Source organism: Fusarium subglutinans, assembly GCF_013396075.1.
Source record: "Fusarium subglutinans strain NRRL 66333 chromosome Unknown NRRL66333_c0000090, whole genome shotgun sequence".
Classification (NCBI taxonomy): domain Eukaryota; kingdom Fungi; phylum Ascomycota; class Sordariomycetes; order Hypocreales; family Nectriaceae; genus Fusarium; species Fusarium subglutinans.
The window spans coordinates 83,713-100,712 of record NW_023502153.1 but is presented as its reverse complement, the minus strand read 5'-3'; the positions used below and the strand labels follow the sequence as shown (position 1 = coordinate 100,712).

The window sequence follows — 17,000 nt, the reverse complement described above, 5'->3', positions numbered from 1 at the left end:
TAACGATTTACAACGGTCGACCTCTTCCGAATGAAATCGGAGAGTGAAGCACTGCAGTATTTAAATAAATTGCCTGAGACAACAGTCGAGTCTTACAGGGCAGGGTCAAGTCAAGAATTGGAGACGGTGAAAGAAGCGACAAGAGGGGATCGTCATATGATGCTCAGCCAGCGTCGCAACTAACCAACCCAACCCCGACGTTCCGACAGGCGTGTTGGCAGCCACCGTAGCGAGCTGCAAAACAAGCCTTGGATTTGATCGATCTGTTTGGTTAAAACGGTAGTGAATTGATATGCGCTGCAGCCGTCGGCGGGACATGACGTTGAATTGAAGCTACACATTGTCGTGGCTCTGTAATTTCCGACAAATAGGATAACATTATGTCACTGGCGAGCGGCGTATCGGATCTCAATGAGAAAGGCTAAGACGGCATAGGATTATTTGATTGAGTGTTTTGTGAAACTTGACTGTGTCTGACTACAAGATCGTCAAAGCTACCCTGGACAAAGCCCTGTGATGGTGGTCAGAATAATATCTTCGCGCTATCTAAACGCCAAGCGAGCGACCAGGTTTTTGTGCATTTGCATGGAATTGGACAAGAAAGTATTAGGAGAGTAACTCAGGCGTTTCCCTATTCATCTCATTCCTCATCCTTGATTCATAGCTCAAGCTGAGGCAGTCAGTTTGCACTGATCAATACAATCAGTCACACGGGCATTGGGAAACGTGCAAGACCATGTGCCGAAAGACCCTGGGAAACTCAATCCATGGAAGGCCTCACAATATCCATGCATCTACGGATAATAAACAGTCTTTGGCTCGTCAGCGGCTATCTGATTGTCATCCATGCTTGGCGGTACATCTTGAGCTGACGTCGCAGCTAAGCCCAAGCGGACCGTTGCTCAGCAACAACCGGATCCGTAACAAAACAGACTAGCGAATGACGGAGCTCCCATCATGGGTCAATCACAGCCAAGAGCGGTCTAAGGAGCAGCGAGATAACAACTGTTCCAATTCTCTATACTTGATGTGCCTTTTTTATTTTATTTTTTGGTAATACCCAGGAGCACATATCATTTGAGCAACTCGCGATTTTGAGCATCAACAAGTTACTCTAACTTTGACAATTGAGTATCATAAAGTGCTGATAAATTGCTCCATCTGGTCTAAAAGGTCAGTACCCTCTGGTCAGTTCTGAGACCTAAGATTCCTCCCTCAGTCGCTAACATTCCTTCTCAGAGATATATAATAGTCCCGTTATGGGGTTGCTGCCAAATCCACTGCGGCCGCGCGAGCCTCAGCTTCCACTATATCAAAAAGTCAACTCTCCAACAAAGGAGCGATATTCTGACGACGACTATTCAACCGAAGATGAAGATGATTACGAAGATGAACCATACTCCCCCGAGAGCTCTTCAGCTGGCTCTTCAAGGCATACATCTGGGTCTGCGAGCAGCGGGCTTTTGATGTTGCCCAGTCACCAGAAGAAACCTCTCCCTCTTAGACGAAGGATTGCCAAAGTGTACCCCTACCGAATGCCAAACAAGGTCACTCGCTACTTGTTTTGCACTGTCATTACATTCATTATCGTTATGGTCTTGAGTCTTGTACGAGCCAGCCAAGTTGAGAACTGGAAAGTTGCCAACGGTAAGGTTGATAACCGCCCACCGCCACCACCACCTGCTTGGGAGAAGTTCCCCTTCCTGGAAAGATACTATGGTGGTCTCAAGAGCCTGGTCTCATTCGAAGAGCTAAAGCCAGAGTGGCCTCATGTGAAGGATGAGCCTGAGATGCTAAGTGAAGGCAATGACTGGAGCAAGCAAAACGAAATTAAGAGCGATAAGGATACCGACGAAACCGACAGGGCCGCTACCAAAGAAATTGAAGCCCAGGCTCAAGACGCGAATCCTACCAAGAAGGAAGCAAGGGACGAAGTTAAGCCAGAGCACGACGTTAAGACCGAGACAAAAGATGGTGCCGTGGAGGGAAAGGAGGACGAGCCCCAGGATGATTCCAAGGCCAACAACAAGAAGCTCCCTATAAGCAACGACTGGAGCGATTATGCGAACCGAAGCGAGGAGACTGGAAGCAAGGAATGTTTTCTAGATGCTGATGGCACAATACGGGTTCCCCAGCTCCGATTTTATAATGGTCGCCCCCAAGGATTCCCTGAGCATGCCATCGGATCCTACGAGACCTTGAATCTGCCCGAGAACATTTGTTTCGATCGTTATGGACGCTATGGCCCCTATGGGTTTGGCTATTCCTCAAGAAACGGTGGTCTTAGCGTTGGTGAACATGGACAAAAGGAAGGGTCAGATGCTGTTTGGAAGAAGACTCCTCGCGTGGACTATCGACAGATTGACTGGGCTGATGTCCAGCGTCGCTGCTTCAAGGCTAATCAGGCTCGCTTCAAGGAGCTTCCCTCCAAAATCCAGGCTCCTCATGGTTTCTTTGCGCACGAACCCAAGCCTAAGCCACTTCCTACTTCAACTCTGGAGCGCCGTGGTGTTAAGGAGGTTAATTCCAAGGCTGACAAAGAGATCGCTGCCTCCCAGGTTGAGACGTCAAAGCCAAATACTACTCAACAGTTCAAGTCCACGGCATCGCAGGTCGCATACTCAACGGTTGAGCCTACTGAGGCTTCTGTGTCTCAAACACGCGAGTCAAAGCCTCAGGAATCAAAAGCAGAAAAGTCGCAGCCTGGAAAGCCCCACGAAGCCGAACCTAAGGATAACGGGGAGGACGAGAAAAGTCAGGAAGAAAAGCCTGGAAATTCCAATAATGCGTTGCCTAAGGCTGCTGGGAGCGGAATATCACGAACTGCTGTTGTTGTGCGGTGCTGGGACGAGTACAACTGGCGCGAAGATGATGTTGCCAACCTTCGATCTCTCATTAGTGAGCTCGCTGTGACATCTGGTGGTCGCTATGATATCCATCTCCTAGTTCAGGTCAAGAATGAAGCTGCTCATCCGGTGTGGGCGGACGAAAGAACCTACCACGAGCGCATTGAGGAGGCCATTCCTGAGGAGTTCAGAGGCTTGGTTACGCTGTGGTCCGAGACACAGATGCTCGCTCTTTACCAGGGTATCTACGACCACTTCACTCGTGGTCCTGATCTCCCCGTTCACGGCGTCTACCGCGGTCTGTCCATGGCCATGCAGTACTTCGCCCACAAGCATCCTGAATACGACTACTTCTGGCAATGGGAAATGGATGTGCGCTACACGGGTCACTATTACGATCTCTTTACTAAGCTTGAGAACTGGTCCAAATCACAGCCTCGTAAGGGTCTTTGGGAGCGCAATTCTCGCTTCTATTTCCCCAGTATTCACGGTAGCTGGGAAGATTTCTCACAAATGGCTCGGGTCCAGAGTCAGATGGGTGTCGTAGGCGCTGACAATGTCTGGAAGGGAGTTCCTGGTCTTGAGGACAAGTCCCCTGACTCTGACACCAAAGGCCACCGCACAGTATGGGGACCCCTTCGTCCTAAGGATGATGATGACTGGTTTGAGCCTGGCAACGATCCTGTTGCTCCTACTTCTTACGAGAAGGACCACTACAAATGGGGCGTTGGAGAAGAGGCCGATTACATTGCGCTTAACCCGATCTTTAACCCTGATGGTACGACTTGGGGTCTCAAGGAGGACATCACAGGCTACAACCGATCCGAAGGACTCCCTCCCCGCCGGGCCAACATCATCACCACTTCGCGTATGTCGCGGCGACTGCTGACAACTATGCACAAAATGACGGCTTTCAAGAAACAATTCGCCTTCCCTGAGATGTGGCCTGCTACCGTGGCTCTGCAGCATGGCTACAAGGCCGTCGCTGTGCCCCATCCTGTCTATGTTGATCGCAACTGGCCTCCAGCGTATATGGCACAGGTTTACAACAACGGCCGTGACGGCACAAGTGGGGGCTCTCGAACCAGCATCTTTGGTGATCGCGAACACAACATGCACGGGCTTTCCTGGTTCTACAATTCGGGTTTTGCACCAAATATGTATCGTCGCTGGCTAGGTCTTCGGGTGAACAATGACGGCGGCGAGGAGTTTGAAGGCACTGAGGATAAGAGCAAAAAAGGTAAGGGAGTTGGCAACATGCGTGGCGGCGAGGGCAGAATGTGTCTACCTCCTATGCTGCTTCATCCTGTCAAAGATGTTGAGCTGCCAGTTGAAGCCCCTGAGGCTGATGTTGAGGTGGGTAAAGCCCCTGAGTCTGATCCTGCAGCCTGAATGATCTCCATACCTTTTTGCATGGAATGGCTTTGAGAGTCAAAACAAGGCGTTGGTTTTGCTTTTCTGGGGTTTTCTTACGGGTTCTTATCGTGTCATGTCAGTGATGAAATACGTCAACGAGATGAATGACTTTGATTTGAGCTACAAGGCATTGTAGTACACAAGACATGTTTTCCAGGATAATTGGTTATAGACTTGCTCGGGTTGAATAATGAATTCGCAATTTCAAAACTGTGTGCATGTATCGATGATGGTTTGTAAAATAACATCGAAGCAGTCACGGAGACTTCCCATGAAATGTGATATTACATTTGCCCAGGTTTGCAATTGCTCCTTTGCATGATTGTTTCATCCTCCCCAAAGTATTCCCAATAATGCTGCGCCAATCCGTTCTTCACATTTGCGGTTCATCAAGCAAACAACATTTCCAAGTATTTCAGTGAGTTGGTCTTTTATCATGCCATCATGCACCTAAGTCTACCCCTTAAACCACCCGCTTGACCTCGAAGAAACGTCGCAGCCACCAGACCTGGAAGAGAGATTCACCAATGACAACACCAATGACGAACATGTTCCACCACTTGACTCGGCTGTTTGTGCTCTCGGCGGTGTTTCGGTGGGTACGCTCACGCATCACGATATATTCTTGTTCGTCCTTGACTTGGGCAAGAAGATCGGACAGCTTCCGAACTGTAGAATGTTGTAAGCTGATTTGTTCATCCCCAGACGGGAGAGTGCTTATTTACCTTCACGGTCGAGGGGGTCGGCAGGCATTTCGTGCTCGCTCACGTAGACGATTCCGTGGACATTGAAGGAGACCTCCTTTGTGTTGGCACCCCAGTTCTCATTTCCGAAGCAGTATATGTATTTGCCATCATGCTTAGCTGTGAATGAATAATCGCCGTTGGAGATGCTCTTCTCGTTTGTCTCGTATTGACCGGCAGGGTTGGTGATCTGGCTATAAGTTAATATCCTGATTGTTTGCCTGACTCCCAAAGCCACGTACCCAGAAGTCAATGTCAAGGTTGCCTGCGCTGCCGAATTCACGATCGCCAACCTGGAAAGTGACAGTCATAGTGTCGTCCTTGTGTAGGGACTCGTGAAAGCATTCACGGCCGTGAGCAGGCAGGACGATGTTGTGAGCAGTGACAGCTGAGAAGACAGCAGCGGCCACGAGGGCCTTGGCCGCAGAGACGAAGTACATTATCGAGTGTGTATAGGCCCGAGCGATCGCTATAACTTCAAAGGAGTGTCGTGGGTGTTTGCGATACTAGAGTGCTCTGATTGTGAGCATTGAATCCCGTTTTGGAGCTATTGACCGGTGACCACTAATAAGTCAAGTATGGAGTTTGGATCGCGACGAATTGACACCTTTTCGCAGCTAATTGGAGGAGCTGCGGGTTGCTCCTGCTGCGGCTCTCGTCTGGGCAGCCACGGTTTTGCCGAGCTACATCTGAGTTCCTGCCAGCTTGCACCTTTGCCAAAATTCACAAGCCAATCCCATATCCCCAAGCCTAAGGGGGGAAGTGGGCAGGTGGAGTCTTGCTGTGGCTTGATCAAGCAAGGCCCTAGGCGAGGAAAGAAAACTCAGGGCCTCAATCCGAAGTGACAAAAAGATTTAGGTAATTTAGCCTTACCTTGGGGGATTCTTTACTGAGTTTATTTTGGTACCCTCTTCTAAAGTTCTATGTTTTCTTGCTCCCTGAGGAGGGTTTAGGTTGAGATTATCTTGGTCTATCGTTTATCTGTCCTTGCGACTTCGAAAAGGGATGAGATGGATCATGGCGGGACCGATTGCGCGGCGTTGAATTCGTGTGATCTGGCGTTGAGTAGCAATTTTGGAAGCGACATATATTCTCAAATAGCACTACAACACTCAGAGGTTTTAAGCTTAAAAATATGCGAATGGCATATCTTGACACGCGACTGACACAACAAGTGTCGCCATTCACAAACTTCTCTTATCAAAGTACCTGAATCGCTTAGAATCGAGTACCCGAGATCAAGGCGACCTCATGTGGCGGTGCAATTGCGTTTGCCCCCCAGCCCTCCCTGTCTGTCCCCTGAGATATCGTCGAAAAACAGGCCTTGGCTCCAGTATTTTCTAGCGATCAACCAGTAATTTCCCCCCTAACGGCATTCTCACCAGCCTGGCCCCAGTAACAAACAGCCCGAGGCCAGAAAAATTAAGAACCTAGCAGCTGGAGCCCGAAAAGAGAGCGATAATGTCTCTCACCCCTCCCCGAGTGATTGTCTTCTCACACCGACAAGTCAAACCACACGACAGCGCCCACCCCCAATCCATCCATATCCATCCATCCATCGCCGCTCGTCGTTTTTTCTGCACCAGCACTCCAAGGACCGCCCCACGATCCAGTAAGTTCAGCGTCTTCCTGTCTTTTGCTCGGGTCTGTCTAGATCCCGCTGTTTGCTGCTTGTATATTCCCGATCCTCCTCTCGATGGTCCCTTCAAGAAGCTTCCGTCTCACGTTGTCGTCGCCCGATCACCAAATTCGCCGTCATGCTATTCCCCCGTTGATCCGCCTCGTGACGGCTCTGAATCAACTATCGACGTACAGCATAGCATAGCTGGTCATAACGGGTGATAGCGGCAGCCTGGAACGGGGGTACTTGAAGGACTGTTCAGGACTCCGATGATGGTGATGGCGGAGTTGTGTTGTTGGATGAGCTCTTGATCGTTGCCTTGAGCATTCCCTTAGGTGTCCTTTCGCGATACTCCATAAAGCCATCCCGCCTCCACCATCACCAAAACATCCAACCTCCTGCTCCTCCCTTGGCTAGACGTCTCCCATATATTGTCTCAGCCTGCCTGTGGCCTTTGTCTCTTCCCTCTTTATCTCTCACCCCTTTTACCCCTCGCCACGTCGTCTTCTTTCAACATCCATCCACAGCATCGCTGACCTTGCGCCGTCGCCTTTAGGACTTCTTTTTCTATACCTAGACACACAGGCCTCGAAGCCGTAAACCGCAATCATGGGTCTCGCCTTCTCAAAGCTCTTCGACCGACTGTGGGGGAAGAAGGAGATGCGAATTCTGATGGTTGGTCTTGATGCCGCCGGTAAAACCACCATCCTCTACAAGCTTAAGCTTGGTGAGATTGTCACCACCATTCCCACTATCGGTATGAGACGCCCTTGAACCTGACAAACCCTTCATGCCGCTGACATACGGATTTTCTTCTCATCTTACCAGGCTTCAATGTCGAGACTGTAGAGTACAAGAACATTCAATTCACTGTGTGGGATGTCGGTGGTCAGGACAAGATCCGTCCTCTGTGGAGACACTACTTCCAGAACACTCAGGGTATCATCTTCGTTGTTGACTCCAACGATCGCGATCGTATTGTTGAGGCACGAGAGGAGCTCCAGCGCATGCTCAACGAGGATGAGCTTCGCGATGCTATCCTTCTTGTCTTTGCCAACAAGCAGGATCTTCCCGTACGTCACGACCCCACCTCGAGACTTTCTCCCAAATCTCCCCTCAATGTGTCATTTACTCGCGGTACCATGTACTAACGTTGCGCTACTCTTAGAACGCCATGAACGCCGCCGAGATCACAGACAAGCTTGGCCTCCACAGCCTGCGACAACGCGCCTGGGTAAGTAACGGGCAATCATTATCTGGCTCCAGATGGTGTCTCTTTGTTCATATGCTGACCTCTTGCTTTCTTCTATCAATAGTACATCCAGTCCACCTGTGCCACCTCCGGTGACGGTCTCTATGAGGGTCTTGAGTGGCTCGCCAACACCCTCCGAAAGGCGGGTCACCAGTAGAAAGATGTCGAGAGGTCTCTCCATAAAAACTCGCTTTTTCTCTCCTGCTCTGCCATATACTCTCAAATGGCTCTTTGTCTCGACTCGAGGTTTCGGTTGTAATTTGCAAAGTTATCGGTCAACCAATCGAAGATAAATCCTTGAACCAAAGTCACGTCTATTCACGTTTTCTGTTTAAGCAACCTCTTTTAACGCTTCCTTCCTCTCTCAATGGTGCTTCACTGTGAGCCTTCTGGCCAACAATATCTGCTTGCCATCGCTAGCGTCAGCTCGCTTCCTGAGGACCACAGAACGTACTTTCTCTTTTTTTCTTCTTGGAGGAAAAGTCGGGTGATGATGGGAGGCGTCTTATGGGGATCCCCGGGATATTTGTACAGTCGTCGATCGGGTGTTGTTTGCTCTTTGAAAAGAATGCATCCTCGCTGATTTTACAATACTCTCGCAAACCGTGGCGCACTGGTATATCTATCGTTTGTTGATTTCTATCTTTCCCATGTCACTTAGGAAACATGACCATGATGAGCAACTCAAGTAACGAGGGTCAAAACGAGGCATGAATTTGGGTCACCGCAAGTTTGGGCTGTTGTAGAGATTCTATATTTTTATTCCAAATCTTCAGCGAAAACGCGAGATTCGGTTGATTTGAGTGACACACGGTCTCTAGTCTTTTGGTTAAGAGGAACAGAGGTGTCCGGAACGTGGACTTCAGCTTCAATCTTGAACGGAAGATTTTAGAAGGGCAAACGTATCTGGATCAGATCCATGATCGATATCGACTCGAGTCAAGACCCTGCCTTCTAGAGGGTCGCACAAGTAAGCTTTGCATAACAGATTTAAGCCACATCAAATAGAATCAATTCCAGTGGTATGAAGCATGGCATTCTTTAGTGCGTTTTGAGATGGGTGAGTCTCAATTGAGTAGTTATGCATTATTGGGTGTTGGGTTACATTCTATGATGCTATATACGCTTCTGTTATACAAACTGTTCGAATTAGACGTGAAACACATTAAGTCATTAAAAGAATCCTGGATAGTCCTTCATATCAGATCATTCAAGCATCCTTAGGCTTGACGATAATATCCAAGCCCTCCTCGTCGTCACGGATTTTAACCTCAGCAGTCTCGCCCATCTTCAGCTGCCCTTTGATGATCTGATCTGCGAGGCCGTTGCCAATCTCATTGGTAATGAGTCGGTTCAGGGGGCGAGCACCGAACTTGGGGTCGTAGCCACGCTCCGCAAGCCAGTCTCTGACATTGTCGGGAACCGAAAGGATAATGCGGCGGTCGTCAAGACGCTGCTGGAGCTCCTTAAGGCGAATGTCTACAATATCACGGATAGCGCTGCGGGCAAGACGCTTGAAGACAATGAAAGAGTCGATACGGTTAAGGAATTCGGGTGGGTAAGCCGATGCGACAACATCCATGACAGCCTTGCGGACTGATGGGTCGATCTCGCCATCGGGTGTCTCGCTATAGGGGTGAAGGTGGTTTTGGCCAACAAGTATATCAGCGCCCAAGTTCGATGTCAGAACGATAATGGTGTTCTTGAAATCAACCTTGTGGCCTTGGGCATCGGTGAGGTAGCCCTCATCAAGGACCTGGAGGAGGAGAGCAGAGATATCGCGGTGTGCCTTTTCAAACTCGTCAAAGAGTAGCACAGCATATGGCTTACGGCGGACAGCTTCGGTCAGTTGGCCAGCGTCCTCATAGCCGACGTAACCGGACGGTGCACCAATAAGCCGAGAAATGGTGTGTTTTTCTTGGAATTCTGACATGTCAAAGCGAACAACAGCAGATTCGGTCGAGAACAGGAAACCTGCCAATTTCTTGCACAGCTCGGTCTTGCCCACACCAGTAGGGCCCAGGAAGAAGAAGGAAGCCAGGGGCTTGTTCTCGCCACTCAAGCCAGCTCGTTGGAGACGGACGGCATTAGAAACTGCCTTGATGGCTTCATCTTGGCCCTTGACTGCTTCGCAGAGGGAATCTTCCATATGAACCAATTTCTCTATGTGTCCGGAAGTCAGCTTCGACACCGGGATGCCTGTGATGCGGGAGACGACATTGGCGATATCGTCGGGGCTGACAGAGTCGTGGATCAGAGTATCGCTGGACTTTGAGTCTTGAGCCTCTCCTTCCTTGGGCAACTTCTTCTCGAGGTTAGGAATAACACCAAACCTGAGCTCAGAAGCACGGCCGAAGTTCCCTTCTCTCTGTGCCTGCTCAAGCTCGAACTTGGCTTTGTCGAGGTCTTCTTGGATCTTCTTCACTGACTCGATCTCAGCACGCTCCTTCTCCCAGCGCGCATTGAGCCCCGAAATTTCCTCGTTGAGTTTCTTGAGGTCACTTTCGAGTTTCTCACGCCTTTCCTTGCTAGCGATATCTGACTCCTTCCTCAAGCTCTCAAGTTCAATCTGGATGGTCATGATCTTGTGGTCAAGGCGCATTATATCTTCGGGCTTGGACTCATGCTGCAGTTTGAGATGGCTGGCCGCCTCATCCATGAGGTCAATAGCCTTATCTGGTAAAAATCGATCGGTGATGTAGCGGTTGGACAAAGTAGCAGCAGCAACCAAAGCGCCATCTGTAATGCGGACGCCATGGTGAACTTCGTACTTGTCTTTGATACCTCGGAGAATACTGATAGTATCCTCCACAGAGGGCTCGCTAACAATGATAGGTTGGAATCGTCGAGCCAGCGCAACGTCCTTCTCGATTTGACGATATTCGTTGAGTGTTGTTGCACCACAGCATTGAAGTTCGCCACGGGCCAAAGCAGGCTTTAGGAGATTTGATGCATCAATCGACCCTTCAGCCTTCCCAAGTCCGAGGAGTGTGTGCAATTCATCAATAAAAAGAATAACTTCTCCTTGAGCTTGTTCCACCTCTGTCAAGACCTTCTTTAACCGCTCTTCAAAGTCTCCTCTAAACTTAGCGCCGGCAATGAGAGAGCCTAAGTCAAGGCTGATGACCCTCTTGTTCTTGATGCTCTCAGGGACGTCACCTCGGACAATACGGAGGGCAAGACCCTCAAGAATTGCTGTCTTTCCAGTACCCGCGTTACCGATCAGGACTGGATTATTCTTAGTTCGTCTTGACAAGATTTGAATGGTTCGCTGAATCTCTGCGTCTCTTCCAATAACTGGATCCAGCTTTCCATCCTTGGCTCGGGCAGTTAGGTCGATACCAAATTGTTCCAGAGCAGGCTTCTCCTCTTCGCCACCCATGTTCATCCGGTGAGTGCCACCAGGAGGGTGTGGGCGGCCATTTGCATATGACCTGATAGCAAGACTTGGAATCAATCGTAGGGAAGTCGGTCTCAAAGGCTGGGTAGCTAGCACCCGTGTAAGTGGTTGAACCGATCGGGTCCGGGCACTAGCAGCAATGCGCTGTGTTGATGCGATTATTTGCTTGCGTGCTTGCATGTTAGGCACTGTATAGGGGCATGTAAAGAACGTCTAAAGGAAAGGAAGCATGAGCAAGATCGTGGATTTCTTCGGCATGCGGGAGACCTCTTATTATCTACGACACGAAACTCGGCTACACGCTTCAAGGCGAATGGAGCATATTCTCGCAAGTTCGATCATCCGTCATTGACGGACGCTAGAGCCGATAAGATAAGTTGAGCCAGCTTGTATCCGATAATCATGTGACTAACTGCGCAAGACAGAAAACTTACATGATAGCCTAATGCATATATTCTGTCACCTAGGACGCGGCTTGTCTAATGAGAAGCAAGGCAAGGAGACCAGTAACAAGTTTATTTGCAAACGCAAATCCTCTGGCATGTTCCTGATTTTCACTCTTCTACAATTCAGACATACTGTAATTAAATCATGTGATGCTTGTACATTGTTGGTCTTAAACAACTTCTAAGGCTAAGGTATTTCGTTATTAAGTGGCACGCTAGAAAATTTTGGCAACCACAACCAACACAACCTGCCCTAAGAAGTTCTACCACGTGACTCTTTCAGTGGGGACTTTGGCTCAGCTTTGATTGGGCAGTTCGCCACACTTTCTAGGCTTCGCCCACAAAGACAATTTACATTTTGGGCCTACACCACCTCAACACCACCGACTTCACTTCCTCTTTTCACCCAACCCCAAGTCAACCAGCCAGGAGAGTCACAATGTCGGCGAAGCCCACGAGCAAGACATTCGGAAAGTCGACCCGAGAGGTTCCTGCCTCTTCGGAGAAGGCTAAGAAGTGGTACCCCGCTGACGACGATGCCGAGAACAAGAAGGTAAGTCTTTTGGTGATGATTGCGATGCACCTGCAGCCAGTTGCATTATGTTTTGGATTGCGCGGTTTGGATATGGGAACCGAGGAGTTGAGAGAATGAGTTTGGTCCATGGCAATCCGACTGCCATCGCAACAAGAACATACTTTGAACGACGAAAAGCTTCGAATTTCAATGCCATATATATCGAACGCAGAGATCTGTAAAGCCTGCGACAAATATCCATTGACGACTACACTTCTCTACATATAGCAACTGCCTGCAGCAATATTCAGCATAACCAAAGTGCCAGCCTGCTAACAGCTGAAAACCACAGGTCCGCAAGGCTGTCCGATCTTGGGCCCCTCGCAAGTCCCTGCAGCCCGGCACTGTCCTCATCCTTCTCGCTGGCCGCTTCCGTGGCAAGCGTGTCATTCTCCTGAAGTCCCTCGACCAAGGTGTCCTCCTCGTCACCGGCCCCTTCAAGATCAACGGTGTTCCTCTGCGACGAGTCAACTCCCGATACGTCATCGCTACCTCCTACAAGGTCGACATCTCCGGTCTCGACGAGAAGAAGATTGAGGAGGTCTCTCAGCCCAAGTACTTCACCGCTGAGAAGGCCAAGGAGAAGGCTGGTGAGGAGGCTTTCTTCAAGCAGGGAGAGAAGCCCCAGGTACGATACAACAAGACTAGAACAGTACTCGCGAAGTATCACGTTACTGACAGCTCTTTACAGAAGAAGGAGGTCAACAGCAGCCGTGCCGCCGACCAGAAGGCCATCGACAAGGCTCTGATTGCCAACATCAAGAAGGTTGACATGCTGGCTTCCTACCTCTCCAGCTCTTTCAGCTTGAGGAAGGGTGACAAGCCCCACGAGATGGCCTGGTAAACGTGCAATCTTGTGTGCCGGGGTGATGGGAGTACCGGGGTTGCGACACAACGGGTTGTAGAACGGCAAGGGTCTCCGAAATGGGCTGGTTTGGCCAATTGCATTTGGAAGTCGACGGCATCGGTCCTATTTTGGCGTCTGTAATCAGGTTTTACAGTCAAAAAAAACAAACGAGCATACAAAATTCTAGAGGCTTCCGGTCAGAGGCCGATGATGATGAACTTCACTCGGACATCCCATCTCCTGAGTGATAAAAACAACTGGCGTGAGCTAAGAGTTCCCGGATCTGATCTGGTCAAAATGGACATTGATTTATAAATGATGAACAAATTTTCAAATTTTCTGTGCGTTCATCGGTCTGTGGGTGTGTCAAGCCTCTCCAGGTGTGACTGAGATGAGGACTCGTAACATCAAAATGAATACTATCTCATCTCTTCCCTTAGCCTCAAATTGCCCCCCCAGTTAATGCAGCCGTAATGTTCCATCATTCAATTTTACAAGTTGCGCTCTACCCAGCTCTCAATCATGCCAGCCAACGAGGCTTCGTAGTGCTTGATCGAAACCTTCCCAGATGCCTCATCCAGAGATGTATTGGCCTGGACGAAGACCTTGCGAGGCTGCTTGTTCTTGAGAACAATGTCGCGTACCTTCTTGCCCCAGAATTCAGTGTCAACCGTTGTCATGTGCACGTAAAAGTCGGTACCAGTCTTGACATCGGCGGTCGATTTGTAAATGTGCAGCTTCTGGAGATACTTGGCAACAGCTGGCGAATTTGTTAGCTCATGTCCAGTCGTTGGAGATAAATCTTACCATCTCGACCAGCTGTAAGGATCTTGGAGCGATCCAACTTGATGGTCAAATCGGAAAGATCATCCTGTTTGTAATCAAGCTTGCAGAAATCGTCCTCGGCCTCAAGGAAACATTTGAGGATGGAGAAGCGAGCTTGGCTATGAGCCTGGCCCCATTTCTGGCTCTTGGGATCCCACATTTCAAGGGAAGCGAGTCCAGCTCGGGCCATGGATAGGTAGGAGGCGAAAAGCACGTCACCAGCTTCGCCATTGATATCCTCGGAACCATCACCAAATCCGAAAATCTTGAGAACGGGGAACTCGCAGCTCAGGTGCATAGCAACAAGCTCAGCACGGCACTCCTCATACGAGGCAGCAATGCTACCAAAGACAGAACCCCAAGTCTGTCCGGGCTTGTACCAGGTTGTGATAGGCTTGTTATCCACGGGACTGACGGGAGGGTTCTCCTTATCGAAGTTGTAGGTGCCTGGGGATGTCTCTTGGAGAAGTTTACCGCAACCATGGCCTAACGAATATGAGCAGGAGATTCAAGAGACTCGAGGCAGGTTTACATACCAGTAAGCTCGTGGAGGCCAACTTGAACTTCAAAGGAAGCATCTCGCTGCTTCTTGTAGACCTCAAGATCTTCGTCTCGGATGAAAGGAATCTTCTCATCAGGTGCCTTGGCACTGAGAACATTTCCCAATGACACATTCTTAAAACCCTCAGTCTGACGGATATCATCATAGTTGGGGCTGCATACAATGTCAGCAATCCACTTCTCGCTCGATATCGGTTTCTCTCGGGAACCTACATGTTGATACCAGCAGGAATACCAGAACCTAGACTTAATGTTAGCATGTGTGTATTTGATGAATTTTAGTATCACTTGGTCACTGGCCAGCAAAGGTGAGAACCTCGAGGGATGTGAAGTCGGGAGATAGGAACTTGTCCTTCTCAAACTCCGAGCCCCAAGGCAACAGAGGAATGAGCTTGGGAGCGTTCTTCACAAGCTCTCCAAATGCGCGAGTTCGCTCAACTGGGCAACGGTCAGTGACTGGTCAAATATTCAGCTTCAATAAATCTTACGGTTGACCACTATATAGAAAGTCAGTAATTAATTTCTCGTCCAGGGCGTATATTTGTAAGAAGCTTACTAGAGGCAAAGCCTTCCCACTCTCCACGAATACCAGCAGGGTCTCGATAGGTCTCGATGAAGCCAATGTTAGACTCAACCATAGGACCCTTGTCCTTGATCCAGTATCTTTGACTATCCTTGAAGGCCTCCAGTGAGCCGGACTCAAAGGACTTGCTGTAAGCCTCGTGCATCTTCTTCTGGGTATCGTTCTCCGCATTCTCGGCAGCACCGTTGATGAAAGCTGTGATGTTCTTCATCTCCTCAGCGTAGTCGCCGTAGACCAGCTTGATTGTCTTGCTCTTGAGAGGTCCATCCTCCACGGTAAACTCGGTCTGCTTGCCAATATCACCTCCTTCACTGGGGATTTCCTTGACAGCTGAAGCGATCAGTATCTCGTAGTTACCCTCTGAGGTCTTGCGAAGTCGGTTGTTCTCGGGCAGAAGACCCTTGGACTCCATCCAGTCAGAAACAGCCTTGATTTCGTCCTTGGTGATGTGCGAAGATTCGGGGTAGTAAGTAGTCATGTGCCCGTCATCAGGATAGCCAAGGTGCATCATGGCGGGATTACCAGCGCTGAAGATGCCTCCCTTTGTCGCCTCGTAGAACTTGTTAGCCTCCGGTGAGGTGGAAGCGAGAGCAGCCACAGTCTTCTCCGAGCACCGGGGAATGAACTTGGAGTCGCCGAAGCTCTTGTAGTTGCCATTGTTGCCAAGGAACATAGCGGCGTACTCGAGGAACCGGGTAAGCTCATCTTCTTCGACGCCAGCCTTCTTTGCTAGGGCAGTCCAATCGCCGTCGGCAGACTTATGGAGAGTCAAGATCAAGTCAAATATTGGCTCAGACTCGAGGGAGATCTGTCGAAGGACAATTCTGGTACCAGCAAAAGCAGCTCTATAATTGTGTGTCAACAATAAACCACACGACCCCTCCCTCATAAGCATTGTTGCCCCTCATTCCAATGTGATAGGACTTCACAACTTATACACAATCGGTAATAAAACTTACTTGCTGATAAAGTGAGCGTAACGCTTCTGCTTGTCATTCAGGGCATCAAAGTGCTTCTCAATTTCGAGCCTAACCACCGACGGGGGCTTGTCGGCGAGGTAGTGGACCAGCTCGTTGGGGTTCATGACGATGGCAGAGGTTGAAAACTTGTAAAGGCTCTGGTGGATGAAAGACTTCGTAAAGCGAGGAATGGGTCGTCGTGTCAAGGTAGTTGACTTCAAGGCCGCTGTTCTTAGTGAAGGTAGTCTCTGAAGTATGAGAGACGGTGAGATTAAGTTGGGAGAAGGCATGCCCGTGGCTGTGACTGACGTTTTCAGGTCGGCCAATGAATCTTTGTTAATCTGGGGACAAACGCAGCTTCCTAAACGTGTCAAGGCGGCAAACAGAAAGCCCAGAGCTTATTGCCTATAGCAGCTAGTAAGGCGGTGCACAAAGCCCCATCATAAAAGCCAATGAGAGCTCTGTGACGAATTGGATGTTTTTGTTTCATGATGTTAGATAAATTTGAAGACATACAGTTGAATTGACCATTCCACTAAGAAACGAAGTGTTGGTTTCACTGGATGGCTCTACATAGCTGTTGTTCCAATGCCGCCACCCTGTTGCCAACCCGTCGTATCCGGGGTCATTTCAACTTTGGATTGGCCCAGTCTTGTCATAATGCTGAAGCTTCAAGATAACCTCGATATATATGAATATCGTGTATTGATGAGCCACCAAGTCTAAAATCAGTAACAGCTCATGTTTGGCATAATACCATCAATGATTACCATGCTGAATATCGAACTCCACGGATTTGAACCAGCGAGAATCAGTGAAATGTGGTGAGACATAGGGTAAGCACTTATTGATACGTTCAACGAACTCACATCACAACTATTTTCCTGTTTTGCAACGTGCTAGTAAATATGAAGCCCAGCCTTTCTT

The 17,000-nt window shown here is 49.2% G+C and overlaps 6 protein-coding genes across 6 annotated transcripts; 3 read left to right on the top strand and 3 right to left on the bottom strand.

The window, feature by feature from the left end:
- Positions 1-1,259: 1,259 nt before the first annotated feature.
- FSUBG_7240 (uncharacterized protein) lies at positions 1,260-4,238 on the top strand (the record flags this gene model as incomplete). The annotated part of the gene is made up of 1 exon (XM_036685525.1): positions 1,260-4,238. The coding sequence occupies one exon, from the start codon at positions 1,260-1,262 to the stop codon at positions 4,236-4,238; it is 2,979 nt and encodes a 992-aa protein (XP_036537250.1).
- A 487-nt stretch (positions 4,239-4,725) lies between these two features.
- FSUBG_7239 (EMP24 component of the COPII-coated vesicle) lies at positions 4,726-5,445 on the bottom strand (the record flags this gene model as incomplete). Its single annotated transcript, XM_036685523.1, has 3 exons — positions 4,726-4,931; positions 4,988-5,195; positions 5,248-5,445. The coding sequence occupies 3 exons, from the start codon at positions 5,443-5,445 to the stop codon at positions 4,726-4,728; spliced, it is 612 nt and encodes a 203-aa protein (XP_036537249.1).
- A 1,790-nt stretch (positions 5,446-7,235) lies between these two features.
- Positions 7,236-8,035, top strand: FSUBG_7238 (ADP-ribosylation factor; the record flags this gene model as incomplete). The annotated part of the gene is made up of 4 exons (XM_036685522.1): positions 7,236-7,383; positions 7,455-7,699; positions 7,795-7,860; positions 7,943-8,035. The coding sequence occupies 4 exons, from the start codon at positions 7,236-7,238 to the stop codon at positions 8,033-8,035; spliced, it is 552 nt and encodes a 183-aa protein (XP_036537248.1).
- A 1,053-nt stretch (positions 8,036-9,088) lies between these two features.
- On the bottom strand, positions 9,089-11,458 carry FSUBG_7237 (heat shock 78 mitochondrial; the record flags this gene model as incomplete). Its single annotated transcript, XM_036685521.1, has 1 exon — positions 9,089-11,458. The coding sequence occupies one exon, from the start codon at positions 11,456-11,458 to the stop codon at positions 9,089-9,091; it is 2,370 nt and encodes a 789-aa protein (XP_036537247.1).
- Positions 11,459-12,163: 705 nt separating this feature from the next.
- Positions 12,164-13,142, top strand: FSUBG_7236 (50S ribosomal L6e protein; the record flags this gene model as incomplete). Its single annotated transcript, XM_036685520.1, has 2 exons — positions 12,164-12,277; positions 12,591-13,142. The coding sequence occupies 2 exons, from the start codon at positions 12,164-12,166 to the stop codon at positions 13,140-13,142; spliced, it is 666 nt and encodes a 221-aa protein (XP_036537246.1).
- Positions 13,143-13,636: 494 nt separating this feature from the next.
- On the bottom strand, positions 13,637-16,363 carry FSUBG_7235 (dipeptidyl-peptidase III; the record flags this gene model as incomplete). Its single annotated transcript, XM_036685519.1, has 8 exons — positions 13,637-13,905; positions 13,953-14,456; positions 14,507-14,685; positions 14,745-14,777; positions 14,828-14,969; positions 15,020-15,028; positions 15,088-15,959; positions 16,074-16,363. The coding sequence occupies 8 exons, from the start codon at positions 16,361-16,363 to the stop codon at positions 13,637-13,639; spliced, it is 2,298 nt and encodes a 765-aa protein (XP_036537245.1).
- Between the last annotated feature and the right edge of the window lie 637 nt (positions 16,364-17,000).